General features: G+C 40.7%; 2 protein-coding genes across 8 annotated transcripts in view; both read left to right on the forward strand.

Annotated features, from left to right (window-relative positions):
• LOC139977617 (neural cell adhesion molecule 2-like) overlaps positions 1 to 22,920 on the forward strand; it is a 64,021-nt gene that overhangs the window by 35,342 nt on the left and 5,759 nt on the right. Inside the window, exons 5-16 of one of the 7 annotated variants that reach the window (XM_071987053.1) lie at positions 323 to 463; positions 2,228 to 2,646; positions 3,332 to 3,485; positions 4,226 to 4,413; positions 5,120 to 5,213; positions 5,943 to 6,107; positions 8,340 to 8,465; positions 9,326 to 9,456; positions 9,738 to 9,945; positions 10,812 to 11,022; positions 16,663 to 16,756; positions 18,773 to 18,831. In XM_071987053.1, the coding sequence (XP_071843154.1) occupies positions 323 to 463; positions 2,228 to 2,646; positions 3,332 to 3,485; positions 4,226 to 4,413; positions 5,120 to 5,213; positions 5,943 to 6,107; positions 8,340 to 8,465; positions 9,326 to 9,456; positions 9,738 to 9,945; positions 10,812 to 11,022; positions 16,663 to 16,756; positions 18,773 to 18,831 (1,990 nt within the window). Of the gene's footprint in view, positions 1 to 322; positions 464 to 2,227; positions 2,647 to 3,331; positions 3,486 to 4,225; positions 4,414 to 5,119; positions 5,214 to 5,942; positions 6,108 to 8,339; positions 8,466 to 9,325; positions 9,457 to 9,737; positions 9,946 to 10,811; positions 11,023 to 11,446; positions 11,643 to 16,662; positions 16,757 to 18,772; positions 18,832 to 21,806; positions 21,861 to 22,920 lie in introns of all 7 variants that reach the window. The other 6 variants (XM_071987054.1, XM_071987055.1, XM_071987057.1 and 3 more) reach the window with 6 other exon arrangements.
• LOC139977620 (uncharacterized) lies at positions 6,902 to 8,332 on the forward strand. Its single transcript, XM_071987067.1, has one exon. The coding sequence runs from the start codon at positions 7,130 to 7,132 to the stop codon at positions 8,330 to 8,332; it is 1,203 nt and encodes a 400-aa protein (XP_071843168.1). The 5' UTR covers positions 6,902 to 7,129.

The raw sequence follows: 22,920 nt of genomic DNA on the forward strand, positions 1-22,920 counted from the left end.
ACAATGGTAAGGTGTTATGAATAGTGGTAACCTCAGGGTTTACGATGGTAAGGTGTTATGAATAGTGGTAACCTCAGGGTTTAAGATGGTAAGGTGTTATGAATAGTGGTAACCTCAGGGTGTATGACGGTACCTAAGTGTTATGGATAGCAGTAACTTCAGGGTGTTTGATGGTACCTAAGTGTTATGGATAGCAGTAACTTCAGGGTGTGCGATGGTTAGGTGTTATGAATAGTGGTAACCTCATGTTTTTTTTCATATGCCTCGCTTCAATCATGTACCTTTATAAGAGAAACCTTCCATTCATGATTTCTCATCGCAGATGGAAAGTACAGCATTGATCCAGATGTGGGCTTGACCATTAGTAACATCACCAGAGACGACGAGGGTCCATTTACGTGTCGAGCCACGATCCGTTCTCTCTCTGAAACAAAAGCCATGGATATCGAAGTAGATGTACAAGGTATGATGACTATTACATTATGTATGTATGTATGTGTGTATGTATGTATGCATATTAGATCCTCCTGCAAGCAGGAACTCGCCAAGAAGCCTCACTGGCTTATCAAAGCCGCAAGCTGACCGAAGTCAGTCTCTTACATTCATATTTAACGTCCATGATTATGAATTGTCAATTGTCAACAACTCTGTAACTGGACGACATACATTAATCTGGGAGTGACTTGAACTGGATAACCGGATTATCTGATAACATAACAGGACATTGTAAGTGTTATGAAAGTTAGGTTTCAGTTAAGTGAATCCTTGAAGGGTTTGGAAGCCAACAGAAGCTGGTTATGAATCCGTAGAGCATTTGATGATCGTGGACGAACACCAGCCCGGGTCAGTCACACCTCATTATATTGGACATGCAAAGAAGTACAGGGTATGGCAGGCGTGTAATTGTCTCACCCCCTCTCTGCTCCCAGGACCGCCCCCCTTTAACGTCCCTATCCGATGGTTGGGAGTGTACCAAAGCATCTTGCCATTAAATACGGAGCCAGGTGGTGGCACCCTGTTCATCTCATTCATCTTCACTGCAGTGCAGCTATGATGAACCAAGTTATTTCAAAACCACAATTTTGCACATTGAGAAATTTACGACATTTCCGTGTGTGACTCCACTCAGCGGCATTCCACAGCAGAAACTTTTAAGAAAAAATTCTTAAAAGACTTTGGTTCCTGGCAAGATTTTGAGGTGCGAACCGAGACATAGTCTTTGCATGGTGCCACATTTAAACCACTCCACCACGTATTTGCATGGTGCCACACTTAAATCACTACACCACACCTTCACCGGTGTTGTCTTGACCAATACCGCAGTGTTTTTTTTGTTTTTATCCATTCCTGATTATGCAAATGAGTACAGTAGCTAACAGATAGTAATAACATGGTGTATGTATGTATATATTAGCCTCGTAGGCTTATCAAAGCCGCAAGCTGACCGAAGTCAGTCTCTTATATTCATATTTAACATCCATAATTATGAATTGTTAATTGTCAACAACTCTGTAACTGGATGACATACATTAATCTGGGAGTGATCGAACCGGGGACCTTATGATTGAAAGGCACCGGCGTTAACCACTGAGCTAACACTCCACATTCAATACACTCCATGTATTGAAGTAGTATGCTGGTAGCCATTCCTCATGTAGACATAAATTAATATCTGGTACTGGTACTGCATGTTTTAGTTACATGCTTGGATAATTTTTTGAGAAAGGACTGAACATTCCGTTTGTGTACAGTGCATGATAAATGGTGAAACGAAGCACACTTTTAGGAACACTGAACATTCCATCCTCCTTGGAAACAGATTTTAAAATATGCAAAAACTAGGCAGGGAGTTATATATGCAACAACATATGAACTTTTTGCATCCACCAGGATTCAAACCCAAGGTTGGTAAAATCTGAAATATACATTTTGCATATATTGTAGGTTGTGACTGTGAGTTAAGTTTTTTGACTGCTTGGCCGTCTGGCGGGATTGTCTCTGGGACAGGTTATCTTTGACCAGGGGTTATATAGCGTCTACATAAAGCTCTTTGAAAACATTCGCTGGTTTAAAGCTCTACATAAATCGAACATTATTATGATTTTTTGCCAAGTTACTTGATAACCACAAGTTACCAGCTACTCATTTATGCTAAGAAATAGATTTATTCGAGTTTAAAAAAAAAAACTAAAAAGACCTGTTATTTTTCCTTTGTTATCCTTTGTAGTATCTCCATCCTGGCTCTTTCCTCCTACCGACGAGGTCCGTGCGGTAGGAACCTCGGTCGAGTTTCACTGCAAGGCAGATGGAGATCCAGAACCGTCCTACTCCTGGACTTACCGGCAAAACCCCATCGTCGACGACGGTGACAAATACCGTCTCCGCGACGATGGAGAATACCTGACCATAAACAACCTGGACACGAACGACGACGGCGCTTATCTCTGCGCAGCGGCGAACGGCGTGAACACCATCTCGGAGGCTGCGGACCTCAGCGTCCTGTTCCCGCCGAGAGGCAACGACCAGGACAACAGGACAGCTACAGAGGGGCAGACGGTAGTTTTGCAGTGCACGGTGGTCCAGGGCGAGTCCAGCTTATTGCTATGGGAGTACGAGGGGCGAGAGATGGTGATTGGACAGCAACCGGTGAGTGGGAAGATCAGCGTTAGCTAAGGAGTGATGGTGAATAACTCGTAAACCAAATAGTGACTTGGAGCGCTGCAAAACTGAAACCTTGCGAATGAAAGTGAAATCGAATAGGACTTAGGAGTGAGGGTGTATGTCGTGTACTTGGTAATGTCATGTGGGTTTGTGATTAGTGAATTCCAGAACGTAACAAATTTATAATGTTCTAGACGCGTGATTAGCACAATTTTCATTTTTGGCTCAGTTGGCTTTCCAAAGCAACCAGCTTGTGTCGCAGCAGTATATCCACGTATCCACCTGTCACATTCAATTGTAAAGACTTGTCAATGCAGACCGTTTAAACTTGTCAAGGTTGGCGGGTCAAAGGTCATCTGAAAAGGTTGAATCGTTATAAAATGACTGTCCCTCAGGCTGAATCTGGTCTGGATACAAATGACAATGCATGATGTACAAGTGTTGGAGGTCAAAGTTCATTGAAGGTGACAATAGGTTCAAAATGTGAAAAGACCTTCAAACAGATCTCTGCCTTGGATTTATTTTTTTTGTCTTTTTTGTCTTTTTGTTTCCTTGGAACTAGAAGACAAATTCCTTGGGAGCAGAACAATGCATGTTTGATAACTAATACTTTGCGATTATTTGTCTGGGATCATTGCTTAAAGCAACGTCTTTCGACTTTCTCTCGCAGACAAATTCCAGGATAACAGTCTCACAATCCATACAGGGCACCCAGTTGACAATGACAATTACCGGTGTTCAACGCTCTGATCAGGGAGGCTACACGTGTGAAATTGAGAACGAAGTGGGCATATCGAGGGTCACCCACTTTCTCTTTGTAGAATGTAAGGGTTTACTCATGATCTCTGGCTTTCCATTTTAGGAAGCTTATTAATACATCCGACCCAGCTCTCCAGATGAGAGGGGGGGGGGGGCTGGGTAAAGCACTACAAAGGCCTAGTTAAGAATTGAGAAACAGTTAATAACGTATCAATCTTCAAAGGGCAGTTAAGATTCCCTAAACATCTTTGATAACATTTTATGTTCTTTCCCCTTCTTCAAAGGATAGTTTGAATTATTTGGGCAAATTGTCAAAAATGGGCTGAAAAATAGGCTGCAGGTAGGACTGGAGGAGGGGCTAAGGCTACAGCTGGAGCAAGGGCTAAGGCTGGAGCTAGTGCTAAGGCTGGGGCTGGAGGTAGGACTGGGGCTAGGGCTGGAGCTAGGACTGGAGCTAGGACTGGGGCTAAGGCTACAGCTCGAGCAAGGGCTAAGGCTGGAGCTAGGGCTTAGGCTGGGACTGGAGGTAGGACTGGGGCCAGGGCTGGAGCTAGGACTGGGGCTAGGGCTAAAGCTAAAGCTGGGCCAGGGTTAAACACTCAACTTCAAAGATGGTAGAATCCATTGCTCTAATGCCACTGCCTTTATTCACTACCACTCTACCGTTCCATCGATACTTGTCTAGTTTATTTTGATAAGATGTCATGCCCCACCCCCCACCCCCCCCCCTCGCACACACTCACACACATTGTCTCTTCCCTCACCCAGCCCAGTTTTTCATTTTGCTCCTCATTTGCTTCCTCAGATGAGCCTACCATCAACACCACGATTACCAAGGACCAAGTTTATTCCTGGGTGGGTAACCCTGCCAACGTGACCTGTCACTGGGAGGGTTACCCCACTCCCAAGATCATCTGGAAGAAAGGAGGTTGGAAGCTGAATAGTACAGATGCTGACTTCTATAACTATGGCAATGGAAGCAGTTCTGCTGAGGTGAGATACCATCTGAGTTTAACTTGCGATGCTATTCAATTCTCCAATCTCATAGCAAAAATAGTACATTAGCTAGGCTTGCCTCGTTTCAAATAATCAAGTAACGTAGATCGAAATTAATAATTAAAATTTCCTTAAATACTACATCAAATGGTTAATAGTGGTAGCAGAAAAGTTTTTGGCTGACAAAATGGTGGATGTTTGATTCACTATTTGTGCAACCTGGATATCAATTGGGTACCCTCTCTCCCCCCCCCCCGGCACTCCCCCCCCCACTCCTCCATAGACAGTATATTTCAAAAGTTCACAATAAATATAAAACATGTATGTACAGTAAAACTGAAAATGGTTGAATATTTAACACAGTTTAAAAAGCTGCAACAGATGAAACCATCTTGCATCTAGTTTTGTTTCAACTGTTACCAAAATCTCTACAAGGGGAGAGGGTTGCCCTTCCACAGGACAACATATCATCTTAACACCCCCCTTCCACCCCCCCTTCAAATGGGAGAACACCGGATACAGATGGCCAATGTATCACCTTTAAATGTGTTTTTTCTCTCGTAGTCCACGACCGGATTGATTTTGTAGCATATACTTGGTTTGTCAGTAGGCTGGCCATTCATGGTTTTAATCATCTTCTATCTGGCTATTAATTCTATTTATGGTCCTTTAATCAATTTATGGTCCTTCCTCCCTCGTGAAGGTGACACCCGGTCCTCTGGACTTTGGCTCGTACGTCTGTGAAGCAACCAACAAAGTGGCGAAAAACACACATACAATCGATCTTATCCAAGCATGTGAGTATCGAGTAGTGTGTGATTTATGTTGAGAGGGAGTTAGCTTTATCTCAAAATGAGGTATTTTTAAGCGAGCGTTGGGGGTGGGGGGGGGGGTGGAGGTGGATTGATGAGAGTTGCACATGTGAATGCCAAGTATTATCCATGTTTGAGAAAGCAGTGGGTCTCTGATCATTTGATTAGTGAATAACTAGTGAGAACCATGTTTTGAGGGAGGTAGTTATGGGCTTTGGATGATTGGGCAGGTTTCCCACATGATTCATGTTTGAAGTTTGTAAGGAAGGGTTGTGTTATTAAGCATCTCCAATGATTTCCGGTTTGGAAGAATTAACGGTGAGAGATGACGGGGGGGGGGGGGTTAGAATGTGAGTACCTTTAGGAGGTCAGGCCCGTACCCCTCTCACCCAGTCTGGTGATACAATCATGGGTACAGACACATTATTGGGTATGAGTGTTGTACCAATCTTACAATTGCCGATGCCCTCTTGGCTACGGCGTAGTTGTGGGAGTGAGTAACATAGATAATGTTATCTGATTACGACAGTAAACGGGATGTTCCTATCATGTAAGGTATTCGTCCCTTCACCACTCATGTTGCTTTCATGTTCCTCAAAGTGGACAGTATTCCATTACGCAGCCCATGTTTCATGATTTCACAAGTATGTCTCCAAATGTTTTTATTAGTATAAATGCCCATTTAACTTTCCTCGTGTTCCCTCTCATATTCAGTTGTACCTACCGAGCCATTGGGTGTAAAGAAGGGTGAAGTAACATCGACAACCCTGGAGATCCTGTTTGAAGAACCAGAATACGATGGAAACCTACCCATCATCGGCTACACGGTGGAGTACTGGGGATTCGATGATGACGAAACAATGAGGGACGATTTCAATTGTAAGTCTCCATTTGAATCAGATAAAGAAACATTCCACAATCCTCTCTTATGGTCTTGTCACTACTCCTCTCATCTACTCTCGTAACCTCCTCTCCTCATGTCACCTATCCTCCCCTCTCCTCTCCTCACCAATCCTCCCATCTCCTTTCATCACATCCCCTCTCATTTACTCTTGTCAACCTCTCATCATCTCTCCTTTCCGCTTGTCATCTATCCTCCCATCTCCTCTTGTCATCACTCCTCTCATCTCCTCTCCTCACCTTCGTTGTCTCCTCTGGACTTCTCTCCTCTTCTCGTCATGTCTTCTCTTGTCACCTCTCCTCCAACCTCTCCTCTCCTCTCCTTTCATCTACTCTCGTCACCTCTCCTCTCCTCTCCTCTCCTCTCCTCTCCTCTCCTCTCCTCTCCTCTCCTTTCATCTACTCTCGTCACCTCTCATCTCCTCTCCTCATCTCCACTTGACTTCTCTCCTCTCCTCTCCTCTCCTCTCCTCTCCTCTCCTCTCCTCTCCTCTCCTCTCCTCTCCTCTCCTCTCCTCTCCTCTCCTCTCCTCTCCTCTCCTCTCCTCTCCTCTCCTCTCCTCTCCTCTCCTCTCCTCTCCTCTCCACTCCTCTCCACTCCTCTCCTCTCCTCTCCTCTCCTCTCCTTTCATCTACTCTCGTCACCTCTCATCTCCTCTCCTCATCTCCACTTGACTTCTCTCCTCTTCTCATCATGTCTTCTCTAGTCACCTCTCGTCTCCTCTCATCTACTCTTCTCTCATCTACTCTTGTCACCTCTCATCTCCTCTCCTCATCTCCTCTTGACTTCTCTACTCTTCTCATCATGTCTTCTCTAGTCACCTCTCCTCCCATCTGCTCTCATCACCTTCGTTGTCTCATCTGGACTTCTCTCCTCTTCTCATCATGTCTTCTCTTCTCACCTCTTGTCTCCTCTCCTCTCATCTACTCTCCTCTCATCTACTCTTGTCACCTCTCATCTCCTCTCCTCGTCTCCTCTTGACTTCTCTACTCTTCTCATCATGTCTTCTCATCTACTCTCCTCTCATCTACTTTTCTCTCATCTACTCTTCTCTCATCTACTCTTGTCACCTCTCATCTCCTCTCCTCGTCTCCTCTTGACTTCTCTACTCTTCTCATCATGTCTTCTCTTGTCACCTCTCCTCCAATCTCTCCTCTCCTCTCCTCTCCTCTCCTTTCATCTACTCTCGTCACCTCTCATCTCCTCTCCTCATCTCCACTTGACTTCTCTCCTCTTCTCGTCATGTCTTCTCTTGTCACCTCTCCTCCAACCTCTCCTCTCCTCTCCTCTCCTCTCCTCTCCTCTCCTCTCCTCTCCTCTCCTCTCCTCTCCTCTCCTCTCCTCTCCTCTCCTCTCCTCTCCTCTCCTCTCCTCTCCTCTCCTCTCCTCTCCTCTCCTCTCCTCTCCTCTCCTCTCCTCTCCTCTCCTCTCCTCTCCTCTCCTCTCCTCTCCTGTCCTCTCCTCTCCTCTCCTCTCCTTTCATCTACTCTCGTCACCTCTCATCTCCTCTCCTCATCTCCACTTGACTTCTCTCCTCTTCTCGTCATGTCTTCTCTTGTCACCTCTCCTCCAACCTCTCCTCTACTCTCCTCTCTTCTCCTCTCCTCTCCTCTCCTCTCCTCTCCTCTCCTCTCCTCTCCTCTCCTCTCCTCTCTGCTCCTCTCCTCTCCTCTCATCTACTCTCATCACCTCTCATCTACTCTCATCACCTCTCATCTCCTCTCCTCATCTCCTCTTGACTTCTCTCCTCTTCTCATCATGTCTTCTCTTGTCACCTCTCCTCCCATCTCCTCTCCTCTCCTCTCATCTACTCTCATCACCTCTCATCTCCTCTCTTCTCATCATGTCTTCTCTTTTCACCTCTCCTCCCATCTCTTCTCCTCTCCTCCCATCTACTCTCATCACCTCTCATCTCCTCTCCTCATCTCCACTTGACTTCTCTCCTCTTCTCGTCATGTCTTCTCTTGTCACCTCTCCTCCAACCTCTCCATCTCCTCTCCTCTCCATCTCCTCTCCTCTTCTCTCATCTACTCTCGTCACCTCTCATCTCCTCTCCTCTTCTCATCATGTCTTCTCTTTTCACCTCTCCTCCCATCTCCTCTCATCTACTCTCATCACCTCTCATCTCCTTGACTTCTCTCCTCTCTTGTGCACGATAAGTAATCTAAAAGATACATCTCTTCTGCTTTTATTCATTTTATAATATTTAGCCACCGAGGAAGTCAAACTCACAGGTTTGAATCCAGACAGAACGTACTACTTCAGGATGTCTGCTGAGAATGATGTCGGTCTTGGTTTGTGGTCTGAGAATGCTACCGCCAAAACAATTACATTCAGTGAGTTACTAGTGTACTTAATAGAGTAATATTCACACTACAGCCATATAACATATTGGTTATCCATGTCAACAACTCTGTAACTGGACGACATACATTAATCTTGGAGTGACTCGAACCGGGGACCTTATGATTGGAAGCCACCGGCGTTAACCACTGAGCTAACACTCCTTAAATGGGATGGGTTAATGCATTATCCATGTACTTAGCATAGAAAGCTTTAACACTACAGCCATACAACATATAATGAGATATCCATGTATTTATCATAGGCAGCTTTAATAGTACAGCCATACAACATGTAATGAGTTATTCATGTACTTATCATAGGCAGCTTTAACAGTACAGCCTATTACATGTAATGGGTTATCCATTTACTTAGCATAGGCAGCTTTCACAGTACAGCCATACAACATGTAATGAGTTATCAATGTACTTATCATAGGCAGCTTTAACACTACACCCATATAACATGTAATTGGTTATCCATTTACTTAGCATAGGCAGCTTTAACAGTACAGCCATACAACATGTAATGAGTTATCAATGTACTTATCATAGGCAGCTTAACAGTACAGCCATATAACCTTTGATTGGTTATCCATGTACTTATCATTAGGCAGCTTTAACACTACAGCCATATAACATACGATTGGTTATCCTTGTACCTGATATAGGCAGCTTGAACACTTCAGCCATAGGAACAATTGCCCGTATAATTAATATCTAATTTCTTCAAACCAACATTACCTCATATAAATTACAAATTTACCTTTGACTGATTGGAGAGGAGGACCCCCTTTGTGGTGTTCAAGTAGTCGGTGGCTCTTTTAGTAACAACATTTACCTTCTCTTTGCAGGGACCCCTCGAGAGCCAATCATTATGAGCCCTGATATTTCCAGCCATCCGACCAAATATGATCTAGAATGGAGGGAACCAGAAGATAACGGTGGCAGTCCCATCAATGGGTACATCATCAGACATGCTCTGGTAGGTTACCAATAACACTCATGGTAGAGTGTGAGCCTAGTGTTAATGTTAACTGCTATGCCTAAGTGTATACAGTGCCAGTGTTGGCTGCAAGTTGCAGTGACCTTTGACCTCATGCAGTTAAAAATCTGATGTGGTGTCGTCAGGATTAGCACTTATCGAACAAATTGAACGATTTTTTTTTTTCGGTCTTCTCAGTGACCCTTGACCTAATCTGGTTATCTGCTTGGAAAGCCAAACATGCCATACACTAATTGCAGAGTTCTTGTGTTTTATAACAGGTCAGTAGCGAAGATGTCGAGGAGATTCCCGATCGTTACGAAGAGGCGGAAGTAGGAGCAGAAGCTAGATCCCACATCATCAGCCCCCTAGAGAAAGACAAACTCTACTTTATCGAGCTTCGGGCAGTCAGTGCCCTGGGGTTTGGAGAACCAGCGGAAAAAATCATTAAAACTGCTCAGGGTAATCTGAATCCAACTCCAAAACCTAGTAAGTATAATATTTATTCTTTGGATTGTTACTCCTTTCTCCCCCCCCTACATCCCCCCCTTCTTTTTTCCTTTCGTCCGTCTGGGTTCTCGCCAGACAATTATAGCCAAATGTCAGTAGCTGAATTGAGCTGAGATTAAATGCAAAACAAAATTGAAAACGTACTTAGCTTGCTTGCAAAATAAGAGAGAATTTTACATTGTCCTTGCGTAGCGTATTCGGAAATAGATGAACAAAATTCTCCTTTAATTCATAGAAGTTATGGATTGCCTGATGATTTGATCCTAGTCAGCGATAGTGTTAATCTGCAATCTGAGAAAAGACAGATATGATAATTGGTTAATATTTATATTTATATATTTATGTACGATGTATCTATCACATATACATTAATCAAATGTATAGAACAAGTTTGTAGAAAACTGACGAGCCGGCCAGGACAAATGACGGTTGGACGAAAAGACGTTCCAGTGAAAAGACTCGCAGATGTAAGACGTTAGCTGAGGATAAAAGCAGAGCAATGATCGGTTGAATAGAGCAAAGATGGAGAAAGGGGTTGTATGGATGGGGGAGAAGAGGTAGGGGAGGGAGGTGGATGGATAGGTCGGACAGCAAGTGGTTCAAAGATGAGAGGAAAGTCGTTAGGTGATGCAACTGTCCATCCTCACGTGAGCGTTTCCTAAATCCTTTTTCGAAGCTGTGGAGTCCTCCAGATTCTCTACACAGACTATCAAGAAGATCACGGACTAGACCTTTCTGATTCCAATTTCAAATTTGGGAACTTAAAAATTTTGAAAAAAAAGGTTTGAAATACTTCATACGTTAAGCTATGTTACGAAAATGCTGTGTCTTGATTTTAATTCTAGGTAATCGTCCCGTAGTTGGCGACATAGGGAAACTGTCGGGCGAGGCTCTGATCGGAGTTATCGTAGGTGGATTGGTCTTTGTTTTAATCGTTGTGGACGTGTCCTGTTGCTTCCTTAACGACTGCGGGGTCTTCTTCATCCTGAGCGTTAAGTGTTGCGGCAGGGAGGCCCACAAACCAGACATTGAGATGGATGAAAGATCGATCGACGAGTAAGTTGTGATCATACAACCATCAACCGTCTCAGAGACATCTGGTTTCCCAGCCACGCTTCATTCAGCTCATTTCTTTACATGTAGTCACGCTGCGCCCAAAAGCAGCTGACAAGTTTTTCTGTCGTTTCGTCATTCAGAAGAAAATTTGGAAGCTTAAGCTCGCTAGAATCACATCGTTCGACATTTCATCCACAGACATAATTCATTCACTGTAAAGCAGATTGGTCAGCGAGCACACAGAAAGACCTTTTGAAAGCAGTGATGAAATTGCGAATTGAATCGCGCTCCGTTTACCTCGGTAAACGTAAAGCCTGGGAATCTCACAGGCCAGAATGAAGGGTGACCTCATTTATCATCTAATCATAATAAGCTTGCAAAATCCGATCACCATCCATCTTTGCTCTCCTTCATTCCCATCTAGCTCCATCATTTCTAAAAGTGGAAGCCAAAGTAGTGGTAGCCGTCCTGGTGGCCGCTTTCATTGTCATTCTCATACTCATCGATGTTTGTTGCTACTGTGTTAACGACTGCGGCCTGCTAATGTGTCTATGCGTACAGTGCTGTGGCCAGCACACCGGCACGCACGAAGTCGACGTGGAGTTAGCCGCGGACTATTCGTAAGTTTTACGCAAGTCTCCTTCCATTCATTCCTCTTCACTGCATTGATTCTTCTATTCCAGCATTTTAGGCGCATCGTCATCCAGCGAGAGGCAAGTATGATTTGTGTGTGTACGATTCCTGTAAAGGTCAAGGGTCATTCATGTTCCTAGTGAGTTTTGTATACTTTGTGTTGATATATATATATTTATATCTCCTTGCCTGATGATCGTAGTGAAAGCCATATGTATATACATATGAAGAAAATCCATGGGGTACTCCAAAAGAAGCTATTATATAGTTATAACTATAGTTTAAAACAGTACTCCTTATTTGTCCATGATGAGTTATATCTTATTTCTTTGCTTTGCCTTATATCATATATATATATATATATATGTATATAGATCATATATATATATATGTATATAGATCATATATATTTGAAACGGTAATGAGTTGGAAAATCCAGAACAGTGGAAAAACCTCTAGCCACCACTCGGATACCAACCCAGGCCTCCCGCTTTATATGCGGACACCCTAACCAACTAGGCTATGGACACTGATTGTATGTCCAGAGGTTAGAAATCAGTAAGGAAGGTGGTACATCACGTATATTACATAATTTATTGAAATACTATGATTTGTTGAAAGTATCAAGGATGAAAGCGAAGCTATATGTATCTGCCAAAGTCTATGCTATTGTTTTGTATAGCTCGCAGTCATACCTGGTTTATACAACCGTTGCATATTCCCAATGAGCCGTTAAGTTCTCGTCTCTTCGCTATGAAATAAACGTATTCTAATGTATCGCTATGATTAAGACCATCTCACCTACAAATACCTTCCCTAACTAGTCGCTGGGCATCTCCTAATTTGTAACCCTGGGTGATCAAGCTACCACTTGTACGTTGCTCACTGATGTCTTACCACTGCCCCGCCCCCCTCCAAGCCCAACCCCCACCCCCTCCCCCCACTTAGCTTAATCAATTTTGAAAATACAACACTTACCTAGACTCTTGACCATGATGTATAAAGACATAAATGGAAACCATGAAATAATTTTGATTCTTGCAACATCACTGACAATGGCTGCCAACACTGTGACTGATTCTCAAGTGTGCCTGTTTAAGATACTCTAGTCTCTTATCTGATGATCAATGGCTGATGTTGTTGCACTAGTGCGGCTGTACCATGTCTTTACCCATTCTGGCCTTTATCAACGGTCAATGTCCATCCTTTAGTAGTATTTTCAATGTTGCCCCTCTTGACACTCACTTCGAGTACCTTAGTTGACTCCTGTTGGATGACACGTCTAGTAACGAATAGCCCCAACCAGGTGACCACCACCCCCACCGGTGTGATGTGTGAATAATTGGTATATATCTCTTATCATTAGTAACAGCTCCCCCAATGCTGTCAATTAATATCGTAGAAGGTATCCTGATCACCGCTGTGTTCATGAGTTCCTAAAAGATGTATTGCTTAGTGTGTCTGTAGTGAATGACAAAAATACTTCATTAGAAGGCAAAGCTGCTCAGATATATCTGAGAGGTTACTTTGATGGTGGGTGAAAGCTAGGGTCATTCCATCTCCCCCCCTCCCCCCCCCCCCATCTCATGCATGCAGACAATGATTAGCTGCTGTGTGTATATATTACCTCTGGTTTTATTATCAAACTAAGAGGGACAGCCAGGTGTTTTTGAGTAAAGTTGACACTGCTATGTCACTCGCCAATGGTCGATGATTCAAATGTTGCAAAAAGACCAAATTAATAGTTTTTATCTGTGTTTTAAAGGTCAAGAGTGAAAATAAGCTAATGAGTGAAAATAAATTCAAGAGCGAAACTGCGCTGTGACCAGGGGTAGAAGGGTCGCTGAGAAGATTATTTGTCAGTAAGGATCTGTTAAATCTTTAGTAGCGCAATCCGTATCTTTTGAACACAATTTTGTTTGTGAGCTAAAATAACTAGCCAATATATCTAGGGCATACATGTAATATCTCTAGTATGTGCATGTAATATCTCAAGTACATACATATTACATGTAATATCTCTAGTACATACATGTAATAGATCTAATACAAACGTAAATATATCTGATACATGCATGTAACATCTGTAGTTCGTACATGTTAATATATCTAATACATACATGTAATATCTCTTGTACATACATATAATATCTCTAGTACATACATGTAATATCTCTAGTAGGTACATGTAATATCTCTAGTAGGTACATACATGTAATATATCTAGATGTAACATCTCTAGTATATACATGTAATATTTCTAGTACATACATGCAATATCTCTAATACAATCATTTAAATATATCTAATACATACATGTAATATCTGTAGTGCGTACATGTAAATAAATCTAATACATACATATAATCTCTAGTGCATACATGTAATATCTCTACTATGAACATGTAATATATCTAATACATATGTAATATCTCTGGTACATACATGCAATATCTAGTACATACATGTCATATCTGTAGTGCCTACATGTAAATATATCTAATACATACATCCTATATCTAATACATACATATAATATCTCTAGTACTTACATGTAATAGATCTAATACAAACGTGAATATATCTAATACATACATGTAATATCTCTAGTGCGTACATGTAATATCTCTACTATGAACATGTAATATATCTAATACATATGTAATATCTCTGGTACATACATGCAATATCTAGTACATACATGTTATATCTGTAGTGCCTACATGTAAATATATCTAATACATACATCCTATATCTAATACATACATATAATATCTCTAGTACTTACATGTAATATCTCTAGTACATACATGTAATATCTGTAGTGCCTACATGTAAATATATCTAATACATACATCTTATATATCTAATACATACATGTAACTCTTGTTGCTCCATGATAGTTTGGTTCATCAAAAAGGAGTATTAACGTTAGATTTTAAAAAATGCTCCAGGGGTGCAATAAAGTAGCCCCCTGCTTTCAACAATAATACCCTTGTATCAGGGGCAGGGTTCTGCCGCTGCCGGTCGGCGCCGGTCGGGCCCGATCAGCACGCTGAATTACCGACCGCCACAATCTGCCTGAGTGACTTTTCCGACCGGCACTTATTTTCGAGAGGAACTCCAAAAAACAGCTCCATAGCCGGAGGGTCGAACGTACAGTAACACTGCAGTAATAAACGCTGTTCGCAGGTTCACTGCATGATATCGCGCAGTTGATCGGAGTTATTCACTAGTTTACTGTTTATTTGTACATGAAATTACACTCAGATTTTGTACTCACTACTCGATGCATGAGAAGCAGCGTTAGTCGCTCAGTGTGTATATCATAACTGTCGTAAATAACTGTCCATCTAAAATTATCATCTCAGCCTGAATGATTTATTTAATAGGCACCACCTAACTTTTTTCATTAATTATGAAAAATTCCAGAAATGAGATCTCATTTCAAAGCTGTCTACATGTGGCTCAGAATACTCGGGAAGGGCCGTCTCATGCCATCTGGGGGGTTTCCAAAACCCAAAATTTTCTTGTACGCTCCGCGCCAACCGATGGTGGCGCTCCGCTTAGATAGTCCTGCCGGCACTCAATCCACCCTGGGCAGAACCCTGCAGGGGCCACTTTTCGTAAGAGTTGATCCCTTGTGGAGGAACCCTTGTTACATCCCTTGAAACCAGGACACAGGAGCTGTTACAAACTTTATAGGCCTGTTATATATGGAGCAGACCACAGATGGTCTGTAAATTTGAATATCGTACAGGGGGCAAAACTGAAAAAAAGAATCATCTAAAATTTCTGCATTTATACCAACAAGGTTGTCATTCCTCTTAATATGGTACTTTATTTACCTAAAATCACATTTCAAATTCATGGATGCACTCATAAATGCTCCGGTATACAGCGAGATCTATTTTAATGTAGCGTAGCCATATCATTAGTATAGCTGGGTGCTTCTTTATTTGCATAATATTTTAAAATTCATGCCTTCCTTTCTGGAATCACTCATTCATCAGCCATTGTCATCCATTTATGAGAATAAAATAAAACCTGGCAATTGGAAAAAAAATGTTGCTAAATGTCCACAATTTTCACAGAAATAATGGCCGTGCTTTGTGTTTGGATACTCCTGCTGTGATTTAGTAATTCATCCTGCAATTGCCAGATGCAATCATAGAAATAATTTAAAATATATATCTAATAAGCATGTGTAAAATTCTTGAAAAAGGGTTTTAAGCAAATCATATGATAGCAGTGAGGGTCTGTCCTCATAAATGTACTTTTGAGGTATTATCTTCACAAGTTCTGTTGTAGTGAATTAAACAAGAATGCCTTTTTGTGAAAAGAATCTTAGAAATATTTCAGGTTAGGGGTGGGTTGGATGGGGGAGGGGGGGGGGTGGAAGAGGGTATAAAAAAAACCTTTGGTATAGCTTCAACAGTTACCGATGATATATCGAATTAGTGCATATTCAGTTGGCGGGCATAATTATTTTTTGATGAATATTCAGTGATCTTAATATGACATCGCACATTATAAAGACACTAGTCACTGATAAGTATTGCCCAGATAAAAACGTTGTAATATCTGTCTTTTTGCCTATTAATAGGATTAAAACTTTTCTACATCATCAGAAAGGTGTTTCCTATTGAACCAAGATTGTATGGAGAGAAAAAAAACCCACAGCAGTGGACATTTTGAACCGCTGGTTGTAATCCTTGTTAAAGTTGTTATGAATTTCTGGTAGTGAAAGTGGTAAAGAATTGTTTATTTTAAGCCCCCTAGCAGCAGTTGTCTCCATACACTCTCTCTGATGTAAGGAGGCTCAGGCGAGGTTGGGGTGGTGGTGAATGGTGGTAGGGGGGGGGTGTAGTTGGGAGGAGTCAGAGAGTAATATCTGCACATTTGGTAGTGTTGTGGTCTGTCACCCTATTTCTAATCTGCCTAAAGTTTTCACTAAAGATTTGTCATATTGCTTCCCTTGCTTCTTGGCAATTCATTCGCCTGCAGTCAAATGGGAGACGACGTAACTACCAGCTACGGGGATGATACGACCGCGAGACCATCGGAACCGTCAGAGGCCGACACTCTAATGAAAGACGGGGTTGGTATAGTCTGACAAGATCTCATCATGACATCTAACAAATTTAACTCCATCGTCTCCCTCTTTTTTCTCTACTTTTTTATTCTCATATTCGCTTTATCTTCTTTCTTCTTCCCCAGCTTGATTGTTAGTCTTCATTTGCAGCTTTGTCTAATCCGTATCATATCATCATGATAAATCTGTGTTTTTTTTTCATCTAAAGAAAAAAAAAACTGAAGTCACCATGCATTTGTCACGCTGTGGTGCTCCAAATGTCATAGTGGTGTTCGAATTGACACACTGTGGTGCTACAACTGTCACACTGTGCTGCTCCAACTGTCACACTGTGCTGCTCCAAATGTCACGCTGTGGTGCTCCAATTGTCATAGTGGTGTTCGAATTGACACACTGTGTTGCTACAACTGTCACACTGTGTTGCTCCAAATGTCACACTGTGCTGCTCCATTTTGAAATTAAATTCTGTGTGGAGCAGTCTATGAATAGGTGGATCGATTCTTCCAAATTGAAACAATCCACAGAGATTTTAAACCACTACTAGATGGACCCATGAGAGTTACATTTTATATAAAGGATTGGTGCTAAACTGTGTTCCATTCTGTTTGATGATGCATGTCCATAGTTATTAATCTTTGCCCAGAATACAATATTAACTGCAGATATCTCAGAGGGCTAGATGATCTGTGCGGCCAGTTACGTGATGAGAGCGTACTCCATTTTGTTTGCGTTGCCCCCGGCAACGATGCATGCCCATAGAGATATCGAACCTGCCAGAATAGAACAGCCACTAATACATAGATGTAGTACAAAAGGGTTGTAAAGATGTGCACCATAGGAATCCATGTTGTAGCTAAATTCCTCTCTATAGAACTTGAAATCTTGTTAACAGTGACCAGTAACATCTAAAACATTAGTCTACTGTTGATACGTCAAGCGGTGTACAAACCAGTGGTTGTCTCTGTAGTCAAATCCCTTGAAACATTGCATGATACCCTCTCCCTAGCAACAGAATGTACTGCATGAACCAAAACTAGTACAAAATGTGATTTAAGGTAAGCTAAGGAATTTATTCTAGCAAGGTATTTGCATTTTAAAAATCTGTGAGTCGTTTAACAAAACATATTGCCAACCACAGTTCTATCTGGTCGGTAAAGCTGTTGCTATGCAGATATCTGGTCCGTAGCCGACGTAAGGTGAGAGACGTAAATATTTAAAAAGCCGAAGAAGAATGCCAACTTCGATAACCGCTACCGAGTAAGGCTCCATGAAAGCTCGTTTGTTTGTTTTAACTTTTCTTTACTCAAATTTCAGCTAACTTTAATCCTACATTCCTTTTGGGGGATTTCCTGTCCTAATTTTAAGATCCTGGCAGATTTGAAATCACAAGCTGATCTGTACTGATCACAAAATTTCTTTTATGGAAATTGTGACTAGGTACACTTTTGAAAACAAAACGGGAGAGTGTTTTAAGGATTGTCTAATCGTCAGTTGTACATTGCATATTCCTCGTGCCAGTCGGCCCTCCTGTCCCCCCCCACCCCCTCTTTCTAAGAGAACCAGCGTAAGTTGGGAATGTTACTTGTGAAACACCAGTTCCTTGATATTCGCAAAGCCAATATTGAAGTCTCAAGAATCTGACGAGTTGTTTGAAAGCCTTTTCGTAGTAAAAGAAAGGTTCCTCTCACACGTGAACTGTCTAACAATCTCTTTTTTTGGTTTAATACGTAGCTCTACTCTATCGGTCTATTAGCATCTGACTGGCATATCAAATGACAAATAGGAAATATGACAAATAAGATAGTTCCCCCGGGGTAAAACATCTTAAAAAAATGATTGAAACCTCAGGTTGTGAAGACTGCATTTATACTTGGAAACCCGTTAGTGTAATTTTGAATCCTGTCAGCTTCGTAGCATTAATGTTTTTTGGCACCGTGAAAAAGATTTGCTGCAATAAATTCTTTGGCGATGATCTTCCAGATTTTTCTCTCTCAAACTTTTGTTATTCCACATCGCTTTCAGCTTCTATCGCAATCACTTCACGGTGTCATCCATAAGTCTTGTGGAATCGGCTACACGAGGTATACTCTACTAGTAATTGCTTTGCAAAGATCGAATCGGTTCAGTTGTCATCTCTCTCCTTGCTACAAAGATTGATCAATATTTCAAACATTTCACGAGCAAGAAATATAAATCGTTTTTGCTTTCTCTTTTTGTCTATATATTCGATTGCTTCTTCACGCTTTGCACCATCCGATCGTAACCAAAATTTTGATGATATCTCTAGAAATATGCCGTATAATACGATAAAAAAAAATAACATTATTCTGCTTATATTCCTTAAACAGTTTGTTATATCGGAAGCTTGCAATGTCCAAGTTGGAAATTACGTACAGAGAACCTCTTCCTGTATTAAAATTCATTCAATTGTTTGGTTAATATCGAATCCTACAATTGAAACCCATTGCAATTATTCTAGAGTAGTGTTAGTCAGTTGTGTTTAATTTATTATAGGATAGTTGTAATCAGTTGTGTTTAATTATTCTAGGGTAGTGTTAGTCAGTTGTGTTTAATTATTCTAGGGTAGTGTTAGTCAGCTGTGTTTAATTTATTGTAGGGTAGTGTTAGTCAGTTGTGTTTAATTATTCTAGGGTAGTGTTAGTCAGCTGTGTTTAATTTATTGTAGGGTAGTGTAATCAGTTGTGTTTAATTACTCTAGGTTAGTGTTAGTCAGTTGTGTTTAATTTATTGTAGGGTAGTGTTAGTCAGTTGTGTTTAATTATTCTAGGGTAGTGTTAGTCAGCTGTGTTTAATTTATTGTAGGGTAGTGTTAGTCAGTTGTGTTTAATTATTCTAGGGTAGTGTTAGTCAGCTGTGTTTAATTTATTGTAGGGTAGTGTTAGTCAGTTGTGTTTAATTATTCTAGGGTAGTGTTAGTCAGCTGTGTTTAATTTATTGTAGGGTAGTGTTAGTCAGTTGTGTTTAATTATTCTAGGGTAGTGTTAGTCAGCTGTGTTTAATTTATTGTAGGGTAGTGTTAGTCAGTTGTGTTTAATTATTCTAGGGTAGTGTTAGTCAGCTGTGTTTAATTTATTGTAGGGTAGTGTTAGTCAGTTGTGTTTAATTATTCTAGGGTAGTGTTAGTCAGCTGTGTTTAATTTATTGTAGGGTAGTGTTAGTCAGTTGTGTTTAATTATTCTAGGGTAGTGTTAGTCAGCTGTGTTTAATTTATTGTAGGGTAGTGTTAGTCAGTTGTGTTTAATTATTCTAGGGTAGTGTTAGTCAGCTGTGTTTAATTTATTGTAGGGTAGTGTTAGTCAGTTGTGTTTAATTATTCTAGGGTAGTGTTAGTCAGCTGTGTTTAATTTATTGTAGGGTAGTGTTAGTCAGTTGTGTTTAATTATTCTAGGGTAGTGTTAGTCAGCTGTGTTTAATTTATTGTAGGGTAGTGTTAGTCAGTTGTGTTTAATTATTCTAGGGTAGTGTTAGTCAGCTGTGTTTAATTTATTGTAGGGTAGTGTTAGTCAGTTGTGTTTAATTATTCTAGGGTAGTGTTAGTCAGCTGTGTTTAATTTATTGTAGGGTAGTGTTAGTCAGTTGTGTTTAATTATTCTAGGGTAGTGTTAGTCAGCTGTGTTTAATTTATTGTAGGGTAGTGTTAGTCAGTTGTGTTTAATTATTCTAGGGTAGTGTTAGTCAGCTGTGTTTAATTTATTGTAGGGTAGTGTAATCAGTTGTGTTTAATTACTCTAGGTTAGTGTTAGTCAGTTGTGTTTAATTTATTGTAGGGTAGTGTTAAGCAGTTGTGTTTAATTATTCTAGTGTGGTATGCTTGACCAAATTTTGAAATAAGATATTTCAACAGAATTCCCAAGATACTTATGTTTCTTTCCTCTTGTATGTATTGCTTTTTGCTTGGGGAGGAGGTAGGGGGGAAGGGTGGTAGATGGTCATTATGGACCACTGTAAACCCAAGTTTGAACCTGGGGATTATCCAAAGGATTACCCAAAGCCAATCATTTTCACAGACTTTAATTTGAAATATGTACCTCATTGGGTGTTGGATTATTTAAAGAAAATTTGTGTCGATTTGTTGACCTAACCAACTGATTTGACTTCCATTTTTGCTAACATGATTATTCAATGTTGCAGCAGTGTATATCGGAAGTGTTAGTATATGTTGCTAACGATGGCCTTCAATATGCCACATGGTTACCCCGCATGGTGTGTCTGGGTAATTTTATCTTACCCACATTGTTACCCCTCGGCCTTTTTTCGGATCAACGACTACCTGAAATGACCACCACCAGCAGCAGCTTGTTCTTTTCAGTTCCTTTGTACCACCTGTCTTTTACTTTACAACAACACTGTGTTTGGGTTAAACATGGCCGCCACCAAACTAACAAAATTATACACTGACTTATATAATTCAAAGTATATTGCTTTAAGTTTCAAAAGGGGTCCAAAGGACAACCACTATGCAGTAAACAGAGAGGTGTATTATGGAATTCATTAACATTTTGGAAAAGGTGTGTGACTTCAAAGTTACAAGCTTAATTTTGTGTGAATGCAACCTGAAGTATTTATTAAGCTATAACGAGATATTTATCAGCAAATCATTTTCATACAAAAGGACACACCTGAAGAAGTGACCACGTAAATGTTTTATGCATGCACTCTGGCATTGCATAATTAGCATATTACTTAAATTAAAGATTCTAAAACAATGGATATTTGACTGAATGAATATTCATTCCTGAATAACCTTTGACACTACAGGGTCATCCTACATAATTTACATAACAAAAGATACAGCTCTCCAAATGTGACTGATTGAGTATGTGTTCTTTGTGTAAACTTTGACATTATATGATTTACATATCATTTACGTATCATTTATACAGAGCAGTAATTCTGAAAATTGGATCAAAATAAGATCCAATCTGTGACATCACCTGTGACATCACATGCATTAACGTATTAATTTGTACACGGAAAGCTAATTTCACTGAATATTCATTCTCGTCTCTTTCTAATATATTTCCGAAATTTCCAGTCGCCACACGGTCAGGTTTGAGAAGTGGGCGGTGGAGTGATGAGGGTTGACAAGGTAAAGAATGTGGAAAGGGGGAAAGCAAGAGTCCTTGGTTTTATGTCCCAAGTTTGTTGGATGTTGCATGACTGTACACAGACAGGGTGAACAAGAAATAACAATATGAAAATGGTCATAGGTTACAATTACTTACCATAATTTGGTATTTGCATGACTGGGGCCCAAATGGGGGAACCCAGTGGTGTTGTTGTCTCAATATTGCAAATTGTCAAAGTTTGAAACACTGAGATCCTTTATTCGATGTTGGCATGAATAAGATGCGTGGTCATGAATATGTAATTTAAAAGGAAGAGGTTACAGGTTGAAGGTTACGGTAGAAATTGGAGAAAAAATTTTGCATGTCTCAGCTGAGGATAGATTTTAACCCACGGTTGTAAAATAGGGATATAATTTTGGACTGTTATTAACATGTGAAATGAGGTTACATTACTTTTGTAAATGTGATGCAGTGTCGTGAAGGTCTAAGGTCATGTACGATCGGTAAAGTAATTATTATTCATTGGTGGGATTTATCAATTCCAGGGAATGATTCAAAGTGAATTGTTCAAAGTTACATACGGCAAGAATGGTAGTCCCTATACACAAAGTTCTGCTCCTCTCTCCTCATGGTTTTGTATACGGTGGAGGTCATAAGGTCAAATGCAAAAATTGGCATGCGTGAGCATTAGTGGTGGTGGGGACTTGAGGTGAATTACCCTCAAGAAAAGGCATAGATGATAAGTATTTCCATAATCAACTTCTGAAAAAGTCGCTCATCGTGCAGCTCTATTTATAAAAACTTTCGGGTATGTAACACTTCATAATCTGGCAAAGGGCAGATTAAGAAGTGTTCTCGCCACCCAGGTCGCAGAGGTCAAAAGTTGAGGCTCAGCTTCAGCATAAATGTAGAGGACTTTTAACAGTACCATAGTAAAGTGAAATTAATGCTATGCTCTGCATGTAATGGGTGATTTGTAAAAAGCTTGGTGTTTCTGCTGCGAAGCAATACTAGAAAAATGCAATTCTAGAAAAAAAGAGAATTTCTTTAATATGCAAGTCTGCTTGCAATAATTATCCA

The sequence above is a fragment of the Apostichopus japonicus genome, chromosome 12 (genome assembly GCF_037975245.1).
Source record: "Apostichopus japonicus isolate 1M-3 chromosome 12, ASM3797524v1, whole genome shotgun sequence".
Lineage (NCBI taxonomy): Eukaryota > Metazoa > Echinodermata > Holothuroidea > Aspidochirotida > Stichopodidae > Apostichopus > Apostichopus japonicus.

Bases quoted from the DNA above. Each gene is read 5' to 3' on its own strand.
- LOC139977620 (XM_071987067.1), top strand. From the start codon at position 7,130: ATGTCTTCTCATCTACTCTCCTCTCATCTACTTTTCTCTCATCTACTC.